Source organism: Corylus avellana, chromosome ca1, assembly GCF_901000735.1.
Source record: "Corylus avellana chromosome ca1, CavTom2PMs-1.0".
NCBI classification, from domain to species: domain Eukaryota; kingdom Viridiplantae; phylum Streptophyta; class Magnoliopsida; order Fagales; family Betulaceae; genus Corylus; species Corylus avellana.
Genome location: NC_081541.1, coordinates 25,919,157 through 25,946,103, shown reverse-complemented (window position 1 = coordinate 25,946,103; position 26,947 = coordinate 25,919,157). Strand labels below are relative to the sequence as shown.

Here is a 26,947-nt window from a genome sequence, read left to right as displayed (position 1 = left end):
ACTCTTATTATTGTCACTTAGTTCAAAGCACAACAAATTCATAGCCATTCAATAAGCTTTTCTGGGATCTCTGACATGCTCTCTTCCAACTAAAACCAGCTTCTCAGGTAATCCCACTGACCCACATTTTCGCATTCTCCGATGAAGCGTCTCCGACATTGTCCCTGCAGTGACTATCCCTTCAAACGCTGGAAAACCGTTCTGTCTTATGTTTCCTTCCTCATATGTTAGTGCCCATTTTCTTAAATGTCAAGTTCTCTTCTTTTTCTTCACGTTTTCTCAGTACCCAAATGGAAATGTGTTGTTTTTGGTGAGAGAGCATTGTAATGCTGATTGCTGAGGCAGAGGAGGTTTTGTTATCCATTTGGTTGCCGAGAAAATTGAGGAAAAACTCGATTATATTTTTTAATCTTATGGTTTTTGAGGTCTTGGGGCCAATAATATGGTAAGTTTCTATTGTACATTGTCGTTTTAGTCAGTTGGGTGGCTTTTTCCTATGTTTTCTTAGCATCCAAACAGAATATGAGAGCGCTGCACATTTTCATATTAACAAAATGTTGATTGAAATTTGAACAAAAAAGAATGGGAGAAACATGTTTTATTGGTGACATGTTCTTTGATCATTTGCAGAGAGATTGCTGGGGATCTTGACTCCTGAATCAGAGTTCTTTGTAGTTTGGTTCTCAGCAGTATGTCGGTAACTCGACTCTCCGGTTCACTGGCCTGTGATATTAAAGTTAAGGGATTTCAAAGAAGACCAGTTACAAACGTGGCGAAAAAGTATTGGTCCAAAACATCAAGAAAAGTGGGTCATGATCATTTGTTTGTGGTTTGTGATCCCAGAGGATTGAGCTGCAACCATGTTGCCAGGCGCTGCGGGTTGATTAGCGAGCAACAAACTTCAGATTATGAGCTGAGTGCTTCTAGCGAGAGAATCTTGTAAGATTCAAGACTTACAAGCCTTTTTTCTTTGCACAAATTTTCTACTTAGAATGCAAATTGTGAAGTTTTGATGTTATCTTTTGATTCAAGAATTGTGAATCTTGTCGTTAAATGATTGAAATCCTGAATTGTTTCCACAGCGAGCTTGCTGGGACACCTACAACCAGCCAATCACCCCCACCTAGTGTTCAAACTGAGCTTATAATGCTTTCTATACCGGCAATTGCTGGACAGGCAATTGAGCCCTTGGCACAACTGATGGAAACTGCTTACATTGGAAGAATGGGTTAGTTTTTTCTCATGGAATACTTTCTAGCAAATAAACCACTATGATTTAACAATGTTTCTTTTTTTCTTTTTCTTTTTTTTTTTATCTGGGTGATGCTTGTTGTCTTATTTAGCCGTTTTATGTCTTGATTCTGGCTGATTTGCATAAATAGTCATCAAATATTGACAGCTTTGTCTACAAACTCTGTTGTCTGGTTTAGTCAAAATTGAGTAGATGCATATTTAGCCCTGATTACTACATTGGAATGTGTTTCTTCCATATTCAGGGGAGTTTTCTTTTTTTCTTTTTTATTGATTGGTTTTAAGCAATGTGCCTGGAATATAATATGTAGCATGTAGCATGTAGGCTGATCTACAAAGGCTCCATTTCAGTCCCAGAAATTATGAGTGAAAGGAAAACCATCTTATTGCTTGTTGAGAAATGAGATTTCCCTTTCATAAGCATTTCAACAATTTTTCTATCCTTTCCATCAGTTTTGCTGTATTCTAAACAGAATCTGAGACTTTGGAGTTTCTTTCTTCTAGGACTTTTGGGATTATGCTCTACTCTCATGTTGTTCATAGTAGGCATATTGGATACGAGTTTTGAGTATCATGCATCATAGGACTAAAACAAATTTGGCGGCGGACAGTTGGAATTTCATTTATTGTTTACTTTCTCATACTGTTTGTCGCTTTGTCTAGCTATAGTTGTTAATAAAGTGGGAAAAACTGCATTTTGAACTTACTAAATAAGCCCTTGATTTTCAATCATTTGGAAAGGTCCCCTGGAGTTGGCATCAGCAGGTCTTTCTATGTCGATTTTCAACATAATTTCGAAGGTTTTCAATATTCCCCTCCTCAGTGTTGCAACATCATTTGTGGCTGAAGACATAGCAAGGAATGGAAACAAGGAATCTAATTCAGGTGAAACTAACTACAATAGATGCTAGAACAGCTTCTAATGAACTTCAGAGCATGCCATATCGAGATCCTTACTTTAGTGAAAGAATGAAATACAAGATAAATGACCCTGAATATTGAATTTGTATTCTAAACCTGAAATAATCGATGTACAGGTCTCGATGGAACGGGTGAAAGAAAGCTACTACCCTCTGTCTCTACTGCCCTGGTTTTAGCAGCTGCAATTGGTACTGTCGAGGCTTTGGCAATGTATTTGGGATCTGGAGTATTTCTGAACATGATGGGCATATCATCAGTAAGTAGATATCAGTGCATTCCTATTATCTACCTCTTGTTGACGAGTAATATTTGCATTCTAAATTTGACATTATTGTCAACTCTTGGTAGTGATCCTCTTCTCCAGCTAATCTCACCTTTATACTCACATCTATTTCCATTTTGCATAAGCATCTGTTTCCAGTTGTAGAGTGGACTATCTTCTGAACTCTTTTTTTTTTTTTTTTTTTTTTTTTTTTTTTAACAGGCTTCATCCATGCGCATTCCATCTGAACAATTTCTTTCACTTAGAGCAATTGGTGCTCCTGCAGTTGTTGTTTCTCTTGCCATTCAAGGCATCTTCCGCGGATTTAAGGATACAAAAACCCCTGTATTATGTCTAGGCAAGTGTTCAGCTTACCTTCTGAAATTTATACAATAAAAGAAATATGAGGGTCATTGGACTGCATTAGTATTTTGGATGTCAGTTTTTTTCTTTTTTCTTTTTTCATTACCTTTAGAACGTAAAGACAAGTAAAGGTTTATTCTTCCTATGTGTCACTGGTCCACAAAAATCAGTAGACCACAATAATGGTCATTGTTATCTTGGCTTTTTTTTTTTTTTTTTAACGTAAAGCATAAACAGGAATAATTAACCAAACACTATCTGATGAGGTCAAAATCCTTTATATATTAGATAGTTTGGCTCATTGAGTATTTAGGTAATATTGCTGGACTATGCTCATAAAATAGTCTGATTTTTCCTGTCATGTCATTTTGGCCAATATTGGCATTGAAATATTTTACTTTTATTTTCTTTCATATAAGACTCTCTCTCTCTCTCTCTCTCTCTCCTTTTTTGTTTTTTGGCGCGGGAGACAACTTATTGAAGCCACTTTTTAATGCTGGCTAAAAGCTGTTATGGCTGAGCAAACCACCCTGTGATTTAGCACATCTTTGCGTCACATGTTCAATGCTCCAAGGCATTTTCTGTTAATCTCACCCCGCCCCCCTTTTCTCCTTCTCATCTTGGAAGTTGGAATATACCATTAAAGAAGTTGATATTGTCAAACATCACACATAGAAGAACAAGCAATTACACTATCTATAATTTCTTTTTCTAGATGAATTTTGTCATATGGCCACAATGATGCTAGGATGGTGTTACGTCAAAGTGGACTTTATCTAACCCCTGTCATTAAATACTTCATCTATAGTAAAAATTACTTCAACTTGGTTTAGATCCTTACTGTTTGTATCAAAAAGTGGTTGTTATTCACCACATGCCAGTTCCAAATGGCCTTAAATGTTTTCCAAACAATGAAGCAGAGCTGCGATTCAGCAATGTCTATCAGATAATTTTTTGTTTTTCAATCTTATCAATGGCTGTAGGTGATTGATTTGCAGGAATTGGAAATTTGGCAGCTGTATTCTTATTTCCTTTACTTATGTATACTTTTCGCTTTGGAGTAACTGGTGCTGCGATTTCTACCGTTGTGTCTCAGTATGTGCTTTCATTGTTTGAGTTCTTTTTGCTTCTGTTATGCATAACCTTGTATTGACAAAATATGCTTTCACATCTTCCAGATACATTGTTGCTTTTTCGATGATCTGGTATCTTAGCAAGAGGACTGTATTATCATTTCCTAGTGTGAAAACTTTGCATTTTGGTGGCTACCTAAAATCTGGTGAGTGTTTGCTCCTGGTATGGCTGATATGGACAGACAAAAATTAGCTACAAACTGGTTTGTAACTAATTCGTACAAACTAATCTAATAAAGTGACATGTGTCCCTTAGCATGTGAGAATCACATGTTTTTTTTTTAATAACATGTGTTTCTCACATGTTTTTTTAATAAGTATGGGACACATGTCACTCTATTAGATTTGTTTGTATAAATTAGCTACAATTTCTGTCCGGTGTGGACATTGTCTTCTTTAACTTTTTAGCTTGATTTCCTGTGTCTTGGCTATTATAGTATAGACTGTATAGTAGCAATTCTTTCCATTGATTCGATTTTTTTTTTTTTTTTGGGCATTCAACATGTTCTATATGCTAGGGACTGCTACACAGAATGATGTTGCAATCTATATTCTTATGCCTGGAAAATCTCACAGAATGATTCTTTTGGACCTTAGATCAATACAAAATCTCAAGATCAAACTTCGTTTATGTATCTATCATGTATTCAGTTGGATAGTGTTTTACATTCAAACTTTTGTTTTGGATGCATTGACTGGTGTTTTAAGGATACTTTGATGTTTCTGGTATACATAACCAAAAAAGAAGTGCAAGCTAGATAATATAATGATACTCTTTTCTGGATGCTAGAAATTTATTTAATTATTTCTTCTGACCACAAACTCAATAGTCAAGTCGCAAATCAGCAAATTAATATTTTCTCTTTGTCTACTTCTCTGTGCATTGAGTACTCAAATATGCTGGATAATGTTTTTTTCTTAGGTGGGTTTCTTCTTGGGAGAACCCTAGCCGCTGTTTTGACCATAACTTTGAGCACATCAATGGCTGCTCGTCTAGGACCATTAGCCATGGCAGCTCATCAGATATGCTTGCAAGTGTGGTTATCAGTATCTCTACTTGCTGATGCACAAGCAGCATCTGGTCAGGTAAACAATGAGTAATCTCAAACCTTCTATGTTTATCTTGGTTACCTCTTCCCTACTTAAAAGCCATTTATAGTCTCCTATCCTTGTTCAAAAATTTCTAAATATGGTTAACATCCCATGACACTTGTATTCTGTTCGGAGGTTGAGGTAGATATTTTGGTACTCCATATTCTTTCATGATTAGCAGTTGCTCTACTGACATCAGCATTTTATCGTCTGATCTGGAGTTAGATTCGGTAGTTTATCCTCTATTAGTAGACATTTGTGGTCCTTTTGGCTAAAATATTGCACATAAATATTTATAATTGAAAATTATTTTCTTTGCTTTTGTCTTGTTAAATCTCGTGTTTGCATTATTATATTAAAATTAATCTTACATATATTTAGTTTACAAACTTATTCGAAGAGCCTTTTGCTGAATGCAGGCTCTCATTGCAAGTTCTTTTGCTAAAGGCGATTACAGCACCGTGAAAGAAATTACTTACTTTGCTTTAAAGGTGATTGATTTTGCATGTTGCTTTAGTTTTACAATTACAAGAATGTGTTTCATTTGCCCATTTCTCCCTTGGAATTATGTTTCATAACACGTCATATATGTTTCCCAGACAGGGCTATTCACTGGCATTTCCTTAGCTATCATATTGGGCTTATCTTTTGGTTCTTTAGCAACGTTGTTCACTAATGATTCTGAAGTATTGAGAATTGTTAGATCTGGGTTGCTGGTATGTATCTCTGTTTGCTTTGGATTGCATCCAAAAACTTTGTTTTTTTTTTTTTTTTCTTTTTCTATTTCCAGTTTTTGATTTTCTTCTCTTTTAGCATTCTCATAATTCTATTTATGAGCTTCTCTCTATATCTGCTACAGTTTGTCAGTGCCAGTCAACCTATCAACGCTCTGGCTTATATATTTGATGGTCTCCATTACGGCATTTCGGACTTTTCATATGCTGCTTACTCTATGGTAAACTACCTTCTCAAATTGATTAATTATTAGATAAGATTGATTCGCCATATTAACCCCTTGGATTTGTTGAAATAATGGACTTAACAAATGTGCAAATACTTTATAGATGGCTGTAGGGGCAATTTCTTGTGCATTTTTGCTCTATGCTCCCTCTGTAATTGGTCTTTCGGGAGTTTGGTCTGGATTGACACTTTTCATGGGCCTGCGGACCGTGGCTGGATACATGAGGTATGTTCAGAATTGTGCCTGTTAATATTCTGATATTTTTCTCGTTGGCATGATTTCTCAGATACCGATTTATAACCGGCCTTATTCAACAATAAATAGGTTGACTTGTGTGCAGTTTAGACACACTAAAATATATACTTCAGTTCCAAAATTCTATTCTCTACATTGTTTTAACGGTGCCAAATCTTTTTTCTTAACCTTCGTGGCGGTCTATTGCTAAATGCTACAAGGTGCACAAATTTCACACCTATTTAAAATTAATCCTTTGAATTGGATGTATATATATATATATATATATATATTTGGGGTTTCAACCTATCATCCATGCTCTAGCATGCAGTGGATTAATTTGGATATGAGTAAGATTTTGTTTCCAGCAACACTCATTATGTTTAATTTGTTCATTTAGCTTAGTGGAAAACAAACTATGATATTGACATCACTTAATTACCAGATCTCTTGAGATTAATCTTATCATGTTATTATAATGATAGTTTTAGCATGTGTGATGGTTTAATGTCAAACTGGGCCTTTCATTTGTGTTTTCGCAGATTATTATCGAAAAATGGTCCATGGTGGTTCTTGCAGGAGGACATCCCATCCCACAACTTGGAGGTTGGTTGAGAAATTGCCATTAGATGTTTAAGACATCATATAATGTTACTTCACATGAATGTTTATCACCAATCTGTTAAAATGTGACACAATATTTAATGCTGGAGTAACTACAAAAAGTATCCACTCAAGTCTCCCTCAGCCTTACCAAAGGTTACTGCACAAAAACCCTCTTTTATTCTGGTTGACAAGTGCAAGGCCATATATATATATATATATATATACCAGAGCCGAGCAAGGGTACCTTTACTACTCTAGCTTGTCGATCAACCTAAAAGCTAATGCTATTTAGGGTCTATTTGAGTATGCATTTGAGGAACCTAAAAATGAATTTAATACTTAAAAAAATCCATTTGAAGAAAAAAATACTCATTTAGTAAAAAATATTGAAAGCACTTTTAAGGGTTCAAAAAGCTTAAAAATTGTCAAAACGCACTTTTGACAAAAGTTTAAAAATAAAACTTTTGTCAAAAAGTGCTTTTTGACTTAAAAGCTCTATTTCTCAAATACAATTCCAAACAAACTCTTAGTAAACTGTTATACGACTGTCATATAACTAAGATAATGTGGCCGGAAAAATCAGCTCCTAGTATATGAACTGAGATTGTTTGTTGTGGAGAGGATTCTCTCTCTCTCTCTCCCCTTGTTTGTTGTGGAGAGGATTCTCTCTCTCTCTCTCCCCTTGTTTGTTGTGGAGAGGATTCTCTCTCTCTCTCTCCCCTTGTTTGTTGTGGAGAGGATTCTCTCTCTCTCCCCTTGTGTAAATTTCTTGTGGCTACTTTTGTGTGTACAGATTGCCATGTGAGATGAAGACCATGCAGCCAAACCTGTTATATCAGGAGGTACTTAACCAAATTATTATGCAACTCTTCACTCCTTTTGCTCTTATCTTCTTCCTTCTTCTTTAACCTTTTCCTTTTTCTACCCAGTTGGCAGGTAAATACAATGGCTGATGTACAGTTGATGTTCCAGCACTCAGATTTACACACTACATTTTTTTTTTTTTTTTCTACATTTATTTGATATGGTTTTTAAAATATATGGCATTGAAACATATTATATCATAAGGATTGAAATATCGTTTGTTCAGTTTTGTGCCCTACTGAACTGTATCTGTCACATTCAACAATCATCAAGTTTGAGATATGTTGTTTTTGAAGTGATTTCAATCTATCACAACTCTTGACAAAATACACTTATAGAATCACCTTGATTCCATGCTGGAGAAAGATCATGAGAGCAGCTTCCTCCAAATTTGAGATATTCATTTTTAGAAAATTCTTGACAAATATAGCCCGAAACTGAATTATCAACCATTGAAAATGGAGGGGAATTATTTCATGGTCGAGATTTTGTTTAATTGAATCTAAGGGTATACATTGTGCCATATCATTTAAAAAATTTAAATGACGTGGCAACATAGTCTGCATGGGACAACATATACATTGTTACATATATGAAATTTAATCTCAATCGTGGAATGTAGAGGATCCTATTCCCGGCCGTTCTTATTCTTGACAAATATTGCCATAAACTGAATTAATTACCCTAACACTCCCACCAAAATGGAAAATAAATTTTGAAAGAAAGGAGTAGAAAATCCAACAAGTCTTTTGTTGAGAATGAGTTGAGGATGACAAAACCGAACTCCCAATTGAGGAAAAAATTCCAATCTTATCAACCAGCTGTGAACCGAATAACATAATAACATAAATCTTAAATTAGACTCAATGTGAATGAAAATATAGAAATTTCAAAATTCAATGCCAATTTCAAAAAAAAAAATTGGTCGGACATAAAACAATTCCTCACTCAATTAAGGTCACGTCTAGGATACAGAATAAACCTCCGGAATGAAATGACTATTTCTCAAAATAGACGAAGAATGGAGTTTCCACAAAAAAACCAAGGTATTTTTCTTTCAAACCCAAGAAAAGAAAAGCCATTAAAACCCACTTGAAGGAAGATTCAATTGATGAGTAAGAAGTCTTGTTTGCTTAGAAGTTTAGAAAATTTCTCAAGTTCAATAAAAATACTAGAAAGAATCCATCAATGAATATGATGGGTAAAGCCTTGAAAGCTTCCAAGGATATAAGCTTTTCAAGGCTTTCACCACCTCTATGGAGAATGCCGATGGTCCTACAAATTGTGACCCTCCCGTGCTTGTTGAGACTTGTAATGAAGAATCACAAGGTAAGTTAGTTGAAGAGATTAATCTTCAAGAGGACTATAACCAACTTCTTATGAAGTTGAATGTTGTTAAGATTGAGAATAGATCTTCTTATGCTAAATTGCATGATTTGAATATTGTTATAGATTCCTTGAAACTGGAAAACTTTGTACTTGATAAAGTTAAATGCTTCGAAGATGATCTTGTGATTGTGACTGTTTTGCCTAATCCTTGTAATGTTAAGCTTCACCAAATTTTGAGTTTTCAAAAGCCCTATGATGATGTGTCGAATTGGTTTTGACAAAAACGCTTCCGCTTCGAAAACCACACTTATCAACAAAGGAAAAAAAAAATTAAATTAAAAATTTATCCCTTACTGTGTTAAGAATGTTTGTCCTAATGTTGTTGATAAGGTCAAGGATGCTAAGGTGGGCAATTGGCCCAAGGTTGAGGGTATGAAACCAAGGAAACAACATTCTCCAAGGTTTGTCCCTACATGTCACCTTTGTGGCAAAGTGGATCACATTCAACTCCATTGTCGTCTACTTAGGTCTAAGAGACCTAAGAAATAGACTACTAGGCCTAGGATTGATATGGAGAATATTTTCTCTATGAGTAGTGATAAGCATAACACTACCGTAAGTAAACAGTCACTCACACTGGTGTATTTTATAATATTATTTTGTTAATATTACTATTCAAATTTTTTTTAATAATATTATAATACACTAGCGTGAGTGAACTCACACAGATGTTATGATTTTCACTACTCTTTCTCCATAATGAGCGGTAGGCCTATTCTTAGGAGAAAAATGTATAGATCCAAGAAAGTGGATATCAATCACCCTTTGAGGGAGAGTAATAAGAGAGTTACCTAAGGTAAGTGGTTTGGGCATGCTTAGGGGTGAGCTTCTTGCATCCTAGGACATGCAAAAAAATTTTTTTTTTTTAGCATGCAAATATCTTTGTTTTTGTGAGTCTTTAGATTTGCATTGCATATTTGTTTTGTGTGCTTAGTTTTTATAAAAGAAAATGAGAGAAGACCATGATGGTTTGAATGCACATTTAAAGTATCTCAATTTCCTTTTGTCATTCATTAATTGATTCACCCATCATGTCATGGTATGAACCTTTTTGTTCGAAATCGATTTATATGAAGGATGACATTTTTTTTCAAATGTGTGCGCTCTTGTGCTTAATGGCTTGTCTAAGTTGTGTCCCTTTTCCTGCACAATGTCTTCCAAGCTTGAGGTAGGCTACATGTGTTAGACCGGATAGACAATCTTGTTTGTGGGTGTGGTAGTGCCTAAGAGCAAATTGGCCACACGCCGGTCGAACATGAGGAAAGAATACAAATGGCATCCTATTTTCAATAAAAATAAATAAAAAGCAAAATGTGATCTCAAACATTAAAAACTTAAAAGAAAATAAACACAACATTTAAAATGTTTTGCTTCTTAAGTCTCTATAGCCTATAGGAAAAAAAGGTGAAATGACCACACAGGACTTACGACTCAAAATCAAAATGCTTGGGCAACGTATTGCATTGCTCCTAGTTACCGAGTTGGCTAGCTCGGTTGGTGATTTGTAAACTCAAAACTCTAATGGAGACTGCAGAGCAACTGACACTTACGAAACTCATGCCAAAATGGGAAAATTAAAAATTTCAAGAACAAAACAAGATGCAGAGGGAAATGAAATAACATAGACAAGTCAAGAATTATGCTATTAATTCCAAACAAAAAAGATATCCCAAATCAAACCAACGTACAAAGCATACATTTAACAGCAATAAACGTAAGACCAATGAGAAATAAACTGATGTCCTCTCAAGCAAACAGCATGCATCGATATTTTACATCGGACTATTCATGTGAACTGTACAAAATGTCTACACCAGCTCTCAATCTGTCTCCAAACTGATCACAGTTTCAAAAGCATCCAAATATTTGCAGGGAAATCTGGGGAAGAGAAGAGGGGCAAGAGGGCGTACGGCTCAATCATCATGTCGGTCAAAGATCCATCTGTTTCGATTCCTGGCAAGACGCCCCGAGCGATAAAGTCCAATAATATGCATGAGAGTTACAAATGCAAAGGCACCGCACTCAAATAAGTTTAATGCGTTGCTCTTATCTGTAGAAAAAGTTTACAGAGGATTAGACAACAAGGAAACCATCTACTTTATGGAGGGAACAATTAGCATTTGAGCCTCAAGACCGAAGAATTAGTTTGTAAGCACCATAATTTAATAAATGCGTCTCTTAAGGTATATAAAACCATGAAACTTGTTGGAGAATGGCAATATGGTACCATTCAAGCAAGAGTAATGTTATTTAATAGCCTGTTACCATACAACTTGATAGTGTAGCAATAAAAATTAACATTTAGATCAGCACTTCAAAAAGATTAAAATTAAGGGCTGAATTTTACTACCACATCATTCCAATTGTATGTCAGTTGTGTAACAGTTTACTACATACCATAACTCTTCAAGCAATGGTTAATACCTAAACTCACCCATACATAAGGCCCAAGTGCTCAAATTCAATTCTCCCCCAATGCACAAAATTTAGAAAGCAAACCTATTGCAGTAATCTCTATAGGGCTGACCAAGTAGATCGTGCCAAGTAGAAGCTGTAGGTAAAAGGAACAAAATCCATCCTCAGTAACTAATTCAGAATCAGCTCATACATTTTTTTTAAAAAATGCTATTGAGTAACTTATTTATCTTATATGAGAAATTAAATCCATGAAGTTCAGAGGAGAAAATAATTACCTGAGGGTGGCACAGAGATACAATAAGACAAGATCAAAAGAAAACAAAAATAATGGCAGATAAATCCTACTTTAACTTCTGGTTTGCATAGAAACATCTTTGAGAACTGTCAACTTTAAGATATGAAGGTCATCTATAATTTGGTCAAATCCCTTACATCAAGCCAGAGAAGGCAGCCATGGATGAACAGAATGAACCAAAAAGCTTTGTTGGCTGTTTAAAAAGCCACAGCAAAAAATGATGAAAATCTAAGAAAGACATAACTTCCTTTACTACCATAAAACAATGTGAATCACAGGGACAAACCAAAATAATTAATGAGTAGGTCAATCTAACAGCGGTTAAACAATTATGAATTTAGGGTTCAATAATACTGAAGTAGTGACCTATTTAAACAAAATAGACCTGTGAAAAACAATCTTTTTTAGAGGAAAAGAGATCATCAATGTACTACGGTCTTCTTAAATGCATTACCCATAGAACAGCACTATTATCACTTGCAACTATAACACAAATATATCATCCTTTTACGCATAGATATTTCTCAACAAATCCCTGTAATACAACAAGCCAAAAAACTCCAACCGTATAGAGGTGACATGACTCAAATAACGCAGCAATGGTTACAATAATCATTGCCCCCCAGTTGTCCTCTGTATTACAACAGCGAAGAATGCATTCATAGGTAATCCACAACTACGCCAATCTTCAAGAGAAAGTTGACCTAGGTAAGCCGCACCTTTGTAAAATCATCATCATGTTTGTTCAGCTCTAAAATCAATGCTTCAAAAACTAGTTCCCTTTTTTTCTAAAAATAAATGCATTCTTAATATATAAAATACCTACATGCATTCTTAATATATAAACTACATGCATCTGTTCAAAATCACACTATGCTATTTCCAGGACATATAGCAATCGACAATGCAATTCAATAATGGTTTGGGTGTGTGTGAAAAGGTTCATCATAATGGGGTTGGTGTAAGGTTATAACTCATACCCATCTATGCATTTCACCAACAGTTTGATTGCGTGGAAAGATTAATGGGTTTCCACATGGATTATAGTACCAACAGCAGTTCCTAATAGAATCCCCACATCATTTCAGGCTCATTCAACCGTGGCATGAACTTTTGTTATGTTTCCCTAAGTTATTTAAATGGAATCCTTAAAGCCCACTACTTACACTAAGATAGCAGGTTAAATCACACACACTCAGTTAGAAGAAAATAAAACTTGAAAAGAGAGACAAAACAGATCATTTAAACTTGAAATTCATCTATATACAGATTTATCAAAAGAAAATATTTTGGTACAATATTTCCTTTACATGAAAATTTCATGAACTTAACTGCAAAAATGCGCACTCTGAATAAGAGCGAGCTGGATTTATCAGGATCCATCAAGTCTTGTAGTGTCATCCAGATGAAAAATGGCAGGGCAAGCATTTTCTGTGAAGAATTATAGGGAGGTTTTCATTAGTCAGTTTCCCTACAGAATAAAAACTAATGGTGAAGTAATTCAAAGAAAAATCAAACAAGCATACTCATATCTTCAATTTCTGTACTCAAATTTAATACACAAGCACGACTGGTGGAACATTATATTTTGACATGCAAATGATCAAACAAGCATTAAAGATTCACTCACACAATTACGGCTAACAAACTGTGAGATAAATTCTCCTATTTCAATGCTCAATATATAATAAATAATTTTATTTTATGACTTCAATTTATTATAAATATTATTGGTAGAAATCTACCAAAGAAGCCAATTTCGAACAGCCTAAACACTTATGAGAACATTGTAAACCCATCCATTAAATTCCATTAAAGCAGTTTAGTAGCCAAATCAGAACCAGGTGTTTACAGAGGTTACGTCAAAAAGGTCATCAAAAGTTCTTTTCTTTATATATAGCAATTAGAAGCAATTATTCCGGTATCAAGTCTTTCACAGTTAAAATGTCACCTTGTAATCATCAAGAAGATTTTAAAAAAATATATTTAATAGAAAACCAAAGTTAATTGACACAAGGAAGAACAATAAAGGGCAAAGAATCCTAAAACAAAAGGGAAACAACAATAAATGTAGAGAATCATTTTCAAATGAGAAGGATATCAACATAGGAACCATTGTCTGAGATAATGACAACAACAAACAACAGGGGAGACAGAGGGTCCCCTTGCCTCAAGCCATGAGAGCTACTAAAAAAGCCCGTATCAATCGACCTAGCAATACAAGACATTGTCACTCCAATTGCAAAAGATTCATTAATTCTAAAATATATGTCAATATTTTTCTGGGCCAGAGCTTATATCTGCAACCCACATAATTATAATAAAAGTTTGAAACTTTCAAATATTTGATCATCCCCATATGACCCTTGGCCTCCAAAGAGTTTGAACTTCAGCTAAATGTTTCACTTCCCATCCCACCCAAATCCTTAAGTCCACCATGACAGATAATTAGTGTAATATTTTTCATTCCTGTCACAACTAGTTAGGCAGGGATAGTTGAAATTTGAGGAGGTTACATTTATTCTACTTTAGCTACCTACTTTTTTAAGGTACCTACATCATCCCAGAATCTAATATTGGATCCATCTCCTAGATCAAATTTGATATGACTAAAAAATAATTTCCATCCCTTCCTAATATACTTCCAAAGCCCCACACCATGCAGCCCTGAAGTGTCAATAGAGCACCACCCACCCCACTTAGAACCGAATTTTGCATCCATCACAATTCTCCACCAGCCTCCCTCTTATTCGCATAACACCACGGCCACTTCCCTAGCAAAGCTTTATTGAACACTTGCAAATTCCGAATCCCTAGACCACCCTCAGAGATGGGAGAACAAACCTTAGAACAGCTTACCAAATGATACTTGAACTCCTCGCCTATCCCACCCCATAAAAAGTCTCGTTGAAGCTTCTCGATATGATTAGCCACAGAAACAGGAATGGGAAAAAGAGACAAGAAATATGTTGGAAGATTGGAAAGAGTGCTTTTAATAAGGGTAACCCTACCACCCTTACATCCTTTTCCAACTAGCCAATTTGCTTTCAATTTTTTCCACAATGTCATCCCATATGGATTTAGCCTTGTAGCAAGCCCCTAAAGGAAGGCCAAGATATTTCAACGGAAGAGAATCTGTCCCACAGCCCAAAATACTGGCCAAATCTCCCACATTGCCCACCATGCCCACCGGAACCAAAACAGATTTGGCCATGTTCACCTTCAAGCCAGAAACAGCTTCAAAACATATGAGTAAATCACAAATAGATCTAATATGATCATAATTAGCCCCAGAAAAGACCAAGGTATCATCTGCAAACAACAACTGAGAAATGTTCACCAACTCAGACAATCTCGATCCCACTCAGAAGCCCGAGAGCCATGGGTAGGAAGGAAAGGAAAATGCCTATTAATTGCCTCCCCATCCATAACATTTTTAATTCTTTTCTTTTCCATTCCCTAACATTATTTATTCAGTAGATGAAAGAAACACATTTTTTTCTGGCTATTTTCTTTCTCTTTTCCTTTGAACAAAGGGTACTACAGAAGATATCATGCAACTCAAAAAGATGTTGATATGTCTGCTAGTCCTACACAGATAATAACAATTTAGTGTCTATTTACACAAATACCTGAACGAGACCTTTGATGCCAGCAGCATGCACCCGATTATACCTCTGAACAGTTCCCATGATTCTAGTAGCTTCTGGGTCATGGAGGATATCGAAGGATGCTTCCAAGGGTGTCAAGCTGGAAAAATAGCAACAACATATGGGGCATCTACATCGCTTAAGTGTATCTCCATAGATCCATACGCGCAAAATACAATCACCTGCACAAGAATTGATCTTACTTGATTTTCAACTAAAGAACCACATTTAACCCTTGGAACAAGAAAATTTTAACAAATTAAATACTTCTTTAAGAGGTTTTAGTCTTATTGTTTAAAATCATAACCAACAGTTTTTGTACTTGCATTCTTTATTATCTGAAGAGCATAACGCAAAATCGTTTTATATGTAGAGAGAGAGAGAGAGAGAGAGAGAGAGAGAAGCTATATTTTGGGGGTTTTGTTATTTAGTATCAAGCTTGGTTGCATAGAGAATTAAGTCATTTTCCTGACCCAGAAAACTAAACTTTTCTTGATTTCCTTCCTTGTGTGCATTGTACAGAGTTAAAATCTACAATTGCAAGAATGTGGTCGTTTCCTTTTTCCCTATATTTTCTCAGAAACCAAACGGAGCCAGCCACAAGGGTTTTACAATTATGGGTTCACTTGCAAAAGCAAGAGAGAACACAATATATGAGGACCTTGATATCCAAACACCTATCAAAACAACAGAAAATAGTAGCAACACAAATTTTCAAAGAGAGCACATTTATCAGCTACCAAAGAGAACAAGAACACTTCTTTTTCTTCCAAATAGCAATCGATTGTCCTAAACAACTGCAAAACCTGGAAGTTCCCAGCCCTATGGTTTACAAGTTCAAATGAGAGAGAAAGAGAGAGAGAGAGTTGGCACCGCAGAACCAGTGGGAGCAGGAGGTGCGGCATGGGAGATTAAAAGGGCCGTGGCAAACTGCACAGCAATCATCCTCTGGAGGGCCTTCCATCTTCACTCTCTCTCTCTCTTTCTCTCTTCCTCCCTGGGTCTAGTTGATAAAAACCTCATGAATCTGTCTTCTAATGGTAAAACAAAACGATTAGACTTAAAACTATTTTTTCTCATAATGTCATCTTCTCAAGCTAATGATTGTCACGGTTTTTTTTTTTTTTTTTTTTTCAGTTGACAAAATAAATACATTATTAAAATAAATAAAATACTTTATATATATAACGTTTGTCGATATCATAGTTAACTAGGGGTGTCAATTCGGTCCGATTTTTTCTTTTTTGGCCAAAACTGAGGTACCTTGGTTCTTGGTTTTGGGCAAACCGAAATCGGGAATCGGGGTTCTGGTTACCCGATTTGTACCCTATTTGGTAATTGGTTCTTTAAGAAAATTGTTTTTTTTTTTTTTTTCTTATTTTAGGTATTGAGCCTAAAATAAGTCCATTTAAAAAAAAAAAAAAAATCTATTAGCCTTTTTGTCCATATTAACTAGGCTTTGTTGTGATTGTTTAAAACAAAAAAAAAAAACAAAAACAAAAACAAAAACAAAAACCTAAAAAAGTCCAAAAATCATTAAAAAATCAATATTTTTGCCTATATGAGCCTTAGAAATAAAAATTCAATTTTTTAAATGCCCTAAAAATCGTTTTAAATTAGGTATATGAAGAAATAAGTATTTAAAAACAAGTATTAGGTACAATAAAAACAAGTATTTAAAAAAACCAACATGCACAAGAAATATCCCCTTACTGCAACAATTCAAAACCCAAAAACAAAAAATAAAACAAATATTTAAATAATCTACCAACCAAAAAAAATACCTCTTACAATAAAAATTGTTCATAAATATAAATATATAAATAGTTCCTAAATTTTTTTAATATATATATAAGAAAGTGACTTATATATGGAAGTGACACAAACCCACCCCTTTGTGCCCACCAATCAGACACCTTAGCATATCATAATAATAAATAGGAAAATAATATATAGAAAAGAAGGAGCGAGAAAAACGGAGAATAAAAGAAGAATCCACTTACACTCCAAACTTTTGATTGTATTTTAATGAAATATAAAAAGGAATATATACTTGAATTAATCAAGCTGCATACTTCGTGAAAACTCATGGAACCAACAGACTTTCCTATAAAATGCCAATCCCCCAACTCTCAACCCAATTTAGCAAAGAAAACTTTATACTTGTTTGTCTTAGATCCAATATTAGCCCACTGTGACAAAATATATGTAGCCCATCAAAGTTAAAGGAAAGAAAAAAAAAAAAAAAGTCCCAAATTTTTTTTATTTTTTTTTCTATGTATCAATAAATAACCAAAGATTGATCGGGTGGTGTATACTTAGAAAACTGAAAAGAATTCAGGGTGGATTGGGCAAAAATTAAAACTAAGAGGGGTTATAGGCCTAGATATGAATTCCACACAGGGCCCTAAGATATGAATTTGAGTTGGTTGAATTCCCCATTCAAATATGAATTAATAAACATAAGTCCAGCCCAATTCAATATTGCATTCCAAAAATCCCCAAAAAAAATACATATAACATCCGATGGTAATTTTTATTGTCATGTCATGAAAAATGTATATGGAACTATGTTTAGCATTTTTCATTAAAAAAGAAGAAGAGGGGGATGCTCTCCTTGATGGCAAATGACATTCAAATATTAAACATTTAAATAACATTCAAATGCCGCTCAGCGACTCGTGTCATATTATTCAAATTTTGGTGTTCTAAACAGCTTCAAAGAGTACATTTAAAAGACTTTAAACAACCAAAATTGAAAGGTAAACCATCTATGAGTTTTTTCAAATTAAAAGCAAAAAAGAATAACACCATCTCTCAATACAACCAAGTACCAAAGGAAAAAATACAATCAGCAATAGTTCATCAATGTCCAGAGAACCATTTTCGTCTTTAACAGCTTCCAGAAATAGCATTTAATTGAAAGCCAGTCAAGCTATTGTGTAGAACCAAGTTTCTGCAGCCGATATCTAGTGAAGCCAATCATGTGTACACTGAAGAAAGGATCATTGTCACAAGAAGAATTCAAGTAAAAGGTTTCTATTCCAGGAATTAAGAGACTAGAGGGAATCTACCCCCCTTCTTTACTTCAATTTCATATGCTGCCTTGTATTTGATCAGAAGTAGGCAGAAGTTGCACTATCCCACTTGCTCATTGAAAAATGAAGAAAGGATCATTGTCTCATTGAAAACTCTTGTGATGATAGGTTGTTGGTTGGCTGGGGAAAAGAGAGAACAAACAACAGAGTGAATAATAATTGTAGCTTGAATAGTGACTTAGTGAGGAATTTTGGGTAGAAGAGAAAGAAGAAAAAGAGGTCATATTATATCTAACACAAAATAAACATGTTATAGAAGGTCTATGAAGTTACTAAGAAGCTCTACATACCAAACACCAAATACAAATTCATATTATCGAATCTCCTCCAAAAGAAGGACACCAACAATTTCCACCATATGGACTGCTAGGAAGACTTGGCTGCAATTGTCTGTTGTTGTTTCCAAAGCACGAAACATCATTTGAAAAGCACACCTAAGAATCCCTTAAAGCAACACAACAAAATTAGAAATTAAATAGGAGCTAAAACCGCTATATCACATAGAAAAGAGATGCACGATTAAAGCACCTGATAATATGATCAAGGGGCATCATCCAAGCCAAAATTGGATTGATCAGCACCATTTATTGCTACACCTTGTGTTTGAGAGTTTTCAAAACACAGCCCTGGCTTCTTTTTCTGCATCAAACATTAAACATATCCGTCAACATTTTCACCAAGTATTGAAATAATTAGAAAAGTCGTCCATCTGAGAAAGATTTTATGGAAACTGAATTGTTCTATATATATCAAGTAAATTAAATTTTCAGAATAATAAATAAACAAAATCAGAGTTCTTAGCAAAAACCACCATCTGCATATGCGGCTGCGGATAGGATTTTAGAGATTGGGATAGCGATTTTAGAGATTGTGATGCACTAATAATTGATTCATGCAACACTTGGGCAGTAGATAAATACAGTACAAAAATAAACATATTATAGAGTTAATACGAGAGACTAACTGAAGCCAACACTCTTTCCTCGAGGTCTTTGTTTCAGCCCAGGAGGGGTTCCAAGAATAAAGGGCCTTAGAATAGGTTGAGTGGGAAAAGGAGCTGCGGGAAATTCTGGATATAAGAGAAAGAGGAAAAAAAGTCATAAAACTCGTAACCAACAGGATTATTTATATAGTCAGTGACAGGTAAAATCTTAAAAATAAGATTTGTGCAAAAATATGGTTAGAGTTTGATAATCAAACAGCACCAACATGTTAAATGCTAGAAAGTTCAGGCCTTGAAGAGATTGAAGTCACCTAGCATGACTAAGCCTAAGGCTTGGCTTCAGGGGAGATCTTGTACGTGAATAAGCCTGTGATGCCCCAATTCCTGATGCCCAGAGCACCCCTATAACAGCCATTTGACGATACTAATTATTAGCTACTAGTAAACAAAATTTGAACATATTAATTAATTGAGAAAGGGGATTACTACTGACCAATGCTGGTCAGTTTGTGCTCTGAGACCCAAGACTGAATTGCTTCCATCTTCTTTTTCTTCTTTTACCAAGTTCTGAGTATACCAGTGAGTAGAATGAATGGGTAAAAGTCTACATGATGAAGCAAGATTGTCACAAAGCAAAGTCTAATATTCCTCTCTCTATGCAAACTGTTCAACGATGATGATTAAAAAGAAAAGGAATAAACAGAGTGAAGTAAATGCAGTAACTTCATGATCACTACATGCATGAAACATTTTGTTATAATAACTACTATAGAGATAGCGATCATTGCAAACAGTTTTGATTTGGCTTGTCTGACTTTTTGGGCAACAGTACAAAGGCCAAGATCATGTCAAAAATTCATAACCTCACAATATATTCAGAAAAAAAAAAAACTTAGCATTTATATAGTTTCACAAGATATAGGTTGTCCAATGTTAATTGAAAGAAAGCCACAATGGACTTCTTTAGAGGTCTGGTCACCAGCTTACATACATCTACATAACTACACTACCAAAAAGTAAGAACCTCTGTAACCGAAAACAATAGACATAAACAAGCCACAGACAAATTGTTACAGACATCACTGCAGAGGGAAGTGGACATTTAGGTACCAGTATCATCAGTTAGCATAGACAACCAATCCGTCTGTTGTAATCAGTATATTTGTTGGGGACGTGAGCAATCTTGGGCCATTCGGCTCCTTCTTTCCTTTCCCACTCTTTCTCCAACAAATGACATTCGTCGATCCTTAAAGTAGAAAGGGAGGCGGGCAGCCCGGCTTCTGGCATGCACTCGAGCTTAGGGCAGATGTGAATCGCCAATTCTTCAAGAGTAGTGAGGTATTGAAGCCCCTTCTTGTCCAAAGATTTCAATTTTTGAAAGCCTCCGATCTCAAGATGGGTAAGACTGATAGGAAGCAACCCCCCATTTGGAAAGGACTCCACATCGTTAGCTTCGTCCTTAATCGTGACTCTTCTAAGACACTGGAGTTTTTGCAGACCCCACCCCATTCGGTTCGCAAAGAGTTTATCACAAAAGGCAATGAAAATTTCATTTAGATTGGAAGCCAATCCCCCTTCAGTAAATGACTCAACTTCTTGACAGCATTGTAACTCCAATTTCTCAAGAGAAGGCAGTTGCCCAAGCGGCGGCAAACTGCAACATTCCAAACAGTTTGATAGACGAAGAGATGTTATATTGGAGAATGAAGGATGTCCTACCCAGTCCGGAAACTGCCTTGGCATCCGGATGTTTAAGTCCTTGGCATCCGTAACATTTTGGAGGTTCTTAATAGAAAGTGATCCTCTCAGAAGATTAAGTTTCTTTAACTCTCCAGTGCCACATCCACTATCTTTGCCGACGGAAAATTCAGTTAACGTCCGAAGATTTTTTATTCTACCAAGATGTCTTGGCATCTCCTCCATTTGCCAAGTTTTAGTAATATCAAGATGACGCAAATTAATAAGTTTTTGTGTATCTCTTGGCAATGCAGCAAGATGACAACAATATGATACATTCAAAGTCTGCAAATTGTACAACTTACATGTGAAATCAGGCAACCTTTTAATCTGAGTGAAAGAAATGTCCAAATAACGTAGATGTATAAGTTTACCAATTGAATTTGACAACTCAATTAAACCTCCATATCGAGATAGACTGAGTAACCGTAAGCAGCTTGTCACTGATAATAGAAATTGGGTTTTAGCTATGTAGTTATTACAAATATTTAAATGTAGGACTCTGCACAACCTCTTAGCCTTTTGAAAGCTTGCAAAATTCTTATAAAAAGATAAATGGCAAGTGTTGCTTACGATTTCAAGAGGACAATCATTTGCAAGGCTTAAAGTGAATTGTTTAGATATAAATTTTGCCAAATCACTAACAAGATCATGCATTATATATTTATTGTGATCATATTTTTGGAATAATGATCTTGATACAAGAGCAAAGAAGTAATCATCACCAACTTCTTCCATTGTTTTATTTTTGGGTTGTGGCAAGAAACCTTCCGTCATCCATAATAAGACTAATTCATCTTTTTCGAAAGCATAATCCTTTGGAAATATGGAGCAGTATGCAAAGCATTGTTTAAAATATGGCAAAAGATATTTATAACTTAATCTTAGAACAAGAATGATTCCTATCTCATCAATTGTAAATCCCACAATTCACTTCACAATACCTTATCTCATTCCTTAACATCAAATTTAAACCCCAAGAGAGCCCCAATTGCCTTGATTGCTAAAAGAAGGCCTTTGCACTTTTCTACAATTTGTATACCTATTACTTCTTGCTCTTGACATGCGTTAGGATTAAGATTGCGGAATGCATATTTTTAAAAAAGTGACCAGCAATGATTTTTCGATAACTCCTTTATAGGATGTATTTCCTCAGCAAACATGACTAATGCAACCTCCTAATTGCGTGTTATTACAATGACTTTACTTCCTTGTGCTCTAAATTTAAGAGCATTACTTAAGACCTCCCATTTGGCATAATGCTTCTCCCAAACATCGTCTAGAACAAGTAGGAATTTCTTTCTTGTCATCTTCTCCTCAAGTTTATTTTGAAGCTGGTTTAAATTCTTACTATCATCATTAGCAGACGAACCCAATTCCTCTAGAATTGTTTTTGTTAGCTTCAAGACATCAAAATCATCTGAAACACAAACCCATGCTTTAAGGTCAAAATGCTTTTTCACACGTTCTTCATTGAAAACAAACTGAGCAAGGGTGGTTTTGCCAATCCCCCCCATGCCGACTATGGCAATCACACCCATCTCATCGCTACTTGCACCATTTGAGAGCAACAAGTTAATTATTGCATCCTTATCATCATGCCTACCAAAAGTACGAGATTCATCGATGACAGAAGTTGTGGGCAATCTTTCTAATGAATTCCCTTCATTAACTTCTCTTAGACCTATATTTTCCTTTACTTTTACCAAAATATTCAATCTGTCAAGTAGCCTTTCTATCTCTCCTTCTACTTTGTCGACAAAACTGGTAGAGATGGGATTACGTACCTTACTTGCAATGGCTCCAAGTTCAGCCTCCAGCTTCCGTAGCATTAGCAAGTCTTCAGTAGCATTCTCTTCCGAGATGTCACCTGCATCATCGACAGCATCTTGCTTCCGTACCAAATCTTCGGTAGCAATCTCGTCCAAGATGTCCTCTGCATCATAGACAGCTTCTTTCAGCTCATCAAGCCACACTTTCACAGCAGGATTTGTAAATTGCTTGTCCTCAGCATCTGCAACCACTGAATTCACGGACAGCGATGTCATCTGCAACCTCATTAAGAGTCCTTCATTGAGTTCTCGTTCCCAAAACAAGTCAACGAACTTGCGAGACGCCATTCTTTCAAAACACACTTGGAGGAAGGGAGAGAGAAATATGCCTGCAATCTCAGCCATGTTTTGTGCTTTTGCAAATCAAAGGAAACGAATGATGGTGATCGTAAACAGCAACAGCAGAGCAAAATGAGAGTGGAATGCAAGCTATCTTACGCTTTCTACACCGAAGAAGGTATACAGGAAACATGCTCACGAAAGAAAACAAAAAAAAGTAATGGACCCACACGGCCCTACCCACGTGTTTCTTCTTTGCAATGTTGGAGGATTTCAAAGAAATAGAAGAATATTTGTTGATCGATGTACGTGAACGTATATTGTTTTTGAAAGGGATAGAAACTTTTTACAAGTTGATTTGTATGAAATTTCTTACAAATTAGTTTTTGAAAGTTATATGTGCATTTAGAATTGAGAAATACGTTTTTTTTTTTAATTAATAGTGTACTTTTCATATGTTTATTTTTTAAAAAAAATAATATCAATAAGAAGGTATGTATTTATCGTCCAAGATGTGGCTGTGATGTTTAAAGAAAGAAATTTTTTTTTTTGTTTCCCCTCTTTCTCTGTTTCTTCGTAAGGTCACACGATGAATGTCTTTCACAGATCGATAAAACAATTGAGAAAGAAGGGAGAAGACAAGTCTAGAGGTGAGTGACTCTTGGACTCCCATTTGTTTGGGTGAGTCAAAAATTTAGACGTTGGGTGACTAGGGGTGAGAAAACATTTCATACGTTAGTGGATGGAAAGAATTAGCCAAGGTGTCAATTTGTGTTTGCATATCGAGTTTGAATTGTGTCAATGCATGAGTATAAAACTAAATAGATTAACTCTAACTCGACTCATTTAATTAAACGGGTCTGACTCTTTAGCCATAATCATTTAATTTCATGTTGAATTTGTGTCGAGTTTACGGGTCATGTCAAAAATTATCAGCCCTAAAATTAATGACAGTTAAAAAAAACATATATTCTCATATATTAGAGAAGACATGTTTTATTAGACTGAGTTAAGTAACTATAAGAAATTTCTATTCCAACATCAAAACGGATAAAACATCTATATTCTATAATCACTACAATCAATGAACCCGGGTCATTTATGACCCATTGTCTATTATTTGTGTGTATTTTTTATACTGTAATTTTTGTTTTGGGTTGTTGTTGAAGAGTTCATCACTTTTTTAATGTGTTAATCCTTGTACCCATCTCTCATTTTCTTAAGGCTGTTTGAGTGAAAAAAGCTGTAAATAGTTTGTGAAAGATATCTCTCTGTATGGCTTTCTTTTTGTCTGAGAGGCATTTAGAGAGTATTTGCTCTAGCAGTATGCTAATTCACTGCTGAAAGTAAAAAAGAAAAAAGAAAAGGGCAATTCAAGAGCCAAACATGTCTTTATCAAATTTAATTTTTGAACAAACATTAGGAGAATAAAGAATAACAATAGAATAATAAAAACAAAAAAAAATATGGTCCATACTAACACTAGGAGAATGAAGAAAAGGAATATGAAAATAATAGATAGGAAAAGAATATGTAGAAAAGAAAAAAAGGAGAATAAAACAAGAACCCACTTACACTCCAAAGGAGAATATATACTTATCCACCAACACCATGAGAATGCAGAAAATGAATAAGACAGAAATTTTCTCCAAATCAATTTGGAGAAAATATCTTTCAACTCATGTAAAATAGCGCCAAGTGTTTGTAAACATTTAAAATGCACATTAAATTTAGTCTAAGTTAGTAAACTGCTATTAATGAAATTAATAATTTAATATGTATTTTAAATGTTTATAGACATTTGCACTATTTTACATGGGTTAGAGGATATTTCCTCCAGACTGATTTGGAGGAAATTTATGTCCAAATGAATATGATATGGAGAGTGATTTCTATACGGAGGTGGCACAAACCTACCCCTTTATGCCCACCAATCAACAAGTGACATCTCAGCATATCATAATAAACCTAAGTTTAAGGAAAAAAACACAACCACATTAGATTATACCAAATATAAAAACAAAAATAATTAAAAAACCAATTTTTTTTTTAAAAAAATAAAAATAAAAATAAAAAAATAAGGGGAGGTAGGGGTGGCTTGCCGCCGCCCCCAGCTCAAGGGGTTGCCGGCAAGCCACCCATGGCCTGGGGTGTACTTAGGTGAAGGCTGAAGCAACACCAACGCCCAACAATCTAACACCCACCGACCACCATGGCCGGCCGGAAGAAAAGAACAGCCAACGGTCCAACGCCCAACGGTCCAACACCCCTTCTCCCATTCAAATCCCTCTTCCCCCTCAACAACAAGACAAAATTTCTCCTCTCTTCTTCAGCAATCACCAAAGGCAGGAAACCAAGAGGATTTGGTTGGGAAACTACTTTAGGTAATTTTCTCTTTCTCTCTCTCTCTCTCTTTGGTGTATTTTCTTCTCTCTCGCGCTCAAATTTTTTTTTTTTTTAAATTGTGCTTCAAATTTTAGAGTGTTTGTTGATAATGATGAATTGGTAGCTTTCTTTGAATGCCCATTACAAGATTAAGTAAAATTTTTGGTGAATTGAAGAAATTGTGGTAGAACTTCGGGTCCGTTTCTTTCCATGTAAAATGATTTCCGTATTTTACGGTGTTAACTACGATGTAAAATAGTGGTAAACAAAAAATATTTTCCTTTTGACCGAAAATTTTTCTTTAATTTTTAGAAGATAGTTTACGGTTTTAACCTTTGAGCATCTCATTCTCAAATCGACAGACCTTGCCAAGACCTTCCTAGGACCCTACCGGGATTTGACCGGGACTCATCCAAGACCAACTCGAGACCCCTCCGGGACTTGCACAGGACCCAACTGGACCTGAACAGCACCCGCCTAGACCTGCCCGATACTTGATCATGACCTGCCTGAAACTTGCTCAGGACCACACCGAGACTCGCCTAGGACTAGACTAAGACCCAACCGGGACCTGAATGGAGCTCGGGACCCCATTGGAACTTGACCGAGACCTGCCCGGACTTGCCCAGGACCCATTCGAGACTTGATCGGGACCCACCCAAGACTAGATTGGGACTCGCCCGGGACTCGTAGGAAAATATTTTCGGCAGAAAACATTTTTCGCTATTTGTCATGTACGGAAAATCAAGCGTGTCCCGATCAAGTCTCCGACATCAAAAAATGTTTTCAGCAGAAAACATTTTCTTGGAAAACATTTTTCAGTATTTGATGTGTATGCAAAATCATATTAAACACTAAATTACGAAAATGTTCATGTCAGGTCTTGCTAGGGTCTCAGGCTGATCCCAACGAGGTCCTGATAGGGTCTAGGTAGGGTCCGGGCAAATCCCAGGTGAGTCCCAGTGGGGCCCTTGCGGGACAATGGTTTATTTTTTGTTTCTTTTTTTATCCATTCTCTCTCCCTTGGTACATTGAAAAATAATAATTAAAGAAAATAACAAGTAAAATAAATGAAGTTTATACTATTACAAGTTTTTGCAACGTTATATATATGTTTGCTTTGTCATAGTTTCGGTGGTCGTGTCGTGTGGAAATTATTTCCTGCTTTTAACGGGCTTACTACAATGGACCACGAAGATCGACTTTTTGATCTTTGATAATGCCTTTATTCTCG

General features: G+C 35.5%; 3 protein-coding genes and 1 long non-coding RNA gene across 7 annotated transcripts; 1 reads left to right on the top strand and 3 right to left on the bottom strand.

Moving 5' to 3' along the window:
• Positions 1-8,030, top strand: LOC132167457 (protein DETOXIFICATION 45, chloroplastic-like). Of its 3 annotated transcripts, none has more exons than XM_059578442.1 (16): positions 1-107; positions 631-939; positions 1,083-1,228; positions 1,993-2,136; positions 2,289-2,428; positions 2,657-2,792; positions 3,796-3,892; positions 3,976-4,076; positions 4,853-5,016; positions 5,442-5,513; positions 5,622-5,738; positions 5,882-5,977; positions 6,087-6,208; positions 6,760-6,823; positions 7,617-7,665; positions 7,753-8,030. In XM_059578442.1, the coding sequence occupies exons 2-15, from the start codon at positions 692-694 to the stop codon at positions 7,626-7,628; spliced, it is 1,659 nt and encodes a 552-aa protein (XP_059434425.1). In that variant the 5' UTR covers positions 1-107; positions 631-691; the 3' UTR covers positions 7,629-7,665; positions 7,753-8,030. The 3 variants fall into 3 exon arrangements, with proteins under 3 accessions (XP_059434425.1, XP_059434424.1, XP_059434426.1); XM_059578441.1 differs by having other exon boundaries at positions 10-226; XM_059578443.1 differs by lacking the exon at positions 1-107 and adding an exon at positions 233-445.
• Positions 8,031-10,704: 2,674 nt separating this feature from the next.
• LOC132168217 (uncharacterized) lies at positions 10,705-16,485 on the bottom strand. Its single transcript, XM_059579339.1, has 5 exons — positions 16,313-16,485; positions 15,422-15,621; positions 13,122-13,220; positions 11,576-11,627; positions 10,705-11,126 (listed from the first exon to the last, which is right to left on the bottom strand). Exons 1-5 carry the CDS (start codon positions 16,401-16,403, stop codon positions 10,990-10,992), a joined length of 579 nt encoding a protein of 192 aa, XP_059435322.1. The 5' UTR covers positions 16,404-16,485; the 3' UTR covers positions 10,705-10,989.
• Positions 16,486-18,106: 1,621 nt separating this feature from the next.
• On the bottom strand, positions 18,107-20,274 carry LOC132168216 (uncharacterized). 2 transcript variants are annotated; one of them, XR_009438770.1, is made up of 6 exons: positions 19,974-20,274; positions 19,792-19,882; positions 19,491-19,606; positions 19,066-19,176; positions 18,828-18,971; positions 18,107-18,657 (listed from the first exon to the last, which is right to left on the bottom strand). It is a non-coding gene; the product is annotated as an uncharacterized LOC132168216 (long non-coding RNA). The 2 variants fall into 2 exon arrangements; XR_009438769.1 differs by having other exon boundaries at positions 19,502-19,606; positions 19,974-20,269.
• Positions 20,275-20,602: 328 nt separating this feature from the next.
• On the bottom strand, positions 20,603-23,337 carry LOC132168182 (putative disease resistance protein At3g14460). The gene is made up of 2 exons (XM_059579303.1): positions 22,414-23,337; positions 20,603-21,502 (listed from the first exon to the last, which is right to left on the bottom strand). The coding sequence occupies exons 1-2, from the start codon at positions 23,335-23,337 to the stop codon at positions 20,603-20,605; spliced, it is 1,824 nt and encodes a 607-aa protein (XP_059435286.1).
• Between the last annotated feature and the right edge of the window lie 3,610 nt (positions 23,338-26,947).

Excerpts from the sequence above, each read along its gene's own strand:
- LOC132167457 (XM_059578442.1), top strand. The coding sequence starts at position 692 with ATGTCGGTAACTCGACTCTCCGGTTCACTGGCCTGTGATATTAAAGTT. Across the intron at positions 2,429-2,656 it reads ACATGATGGGCATATCATCA|GCTTCATCCATGCGCATTCC; the intron begins GTAAGTAGATAT and ends TTTTTTTAACAG. Across the intron at positions 5,978-6,086 it reads CATATGCTGCTTACTCTATG|ATGGCTGTAGGGGCAATTTC; the intron begins GTAAACTACCTT and ends AATACTTTATAG.
- LOC132168217 (XM_059579339.1), bottom strand. The coding sequence starts at position 16,403 with ATGGAAGGCCCTCCAGAGGATGATTGCTGTGCAGTTTGCCACGGCCCT. Across the intron at positions 15,622-16,312 it reads CTGCTCCCACTGGTTCTGCG|GTGATTGTATTTTGCGCGTA; the intron begins GTGCCAACTCTC and ends ATTCTTGTGCAG. Across the intron at positions 11,127-11,575 it reads TATAGAGATTACTGCAATAG|ATAAGAGCAACGCATTAAAC; the intron begins GTTTGCTTTCTA and ends CTTTTTCTACAG.
- LOC132168182 (XM_059579303.1), bottom strand. The coding sequence starts at position 23,337 with ATGGCGTCTCGCAAGTTCGTTGACTTGTTTTGGGAACGAGAACTCAAT. Across the intron at positions 21,503-22,413 it reads CACAAGGAAGTAAAGTCATT|ACTTTGAATGTATCATATTG; the intron begins GTAATAACACGC and ends TACAATTTGCAG.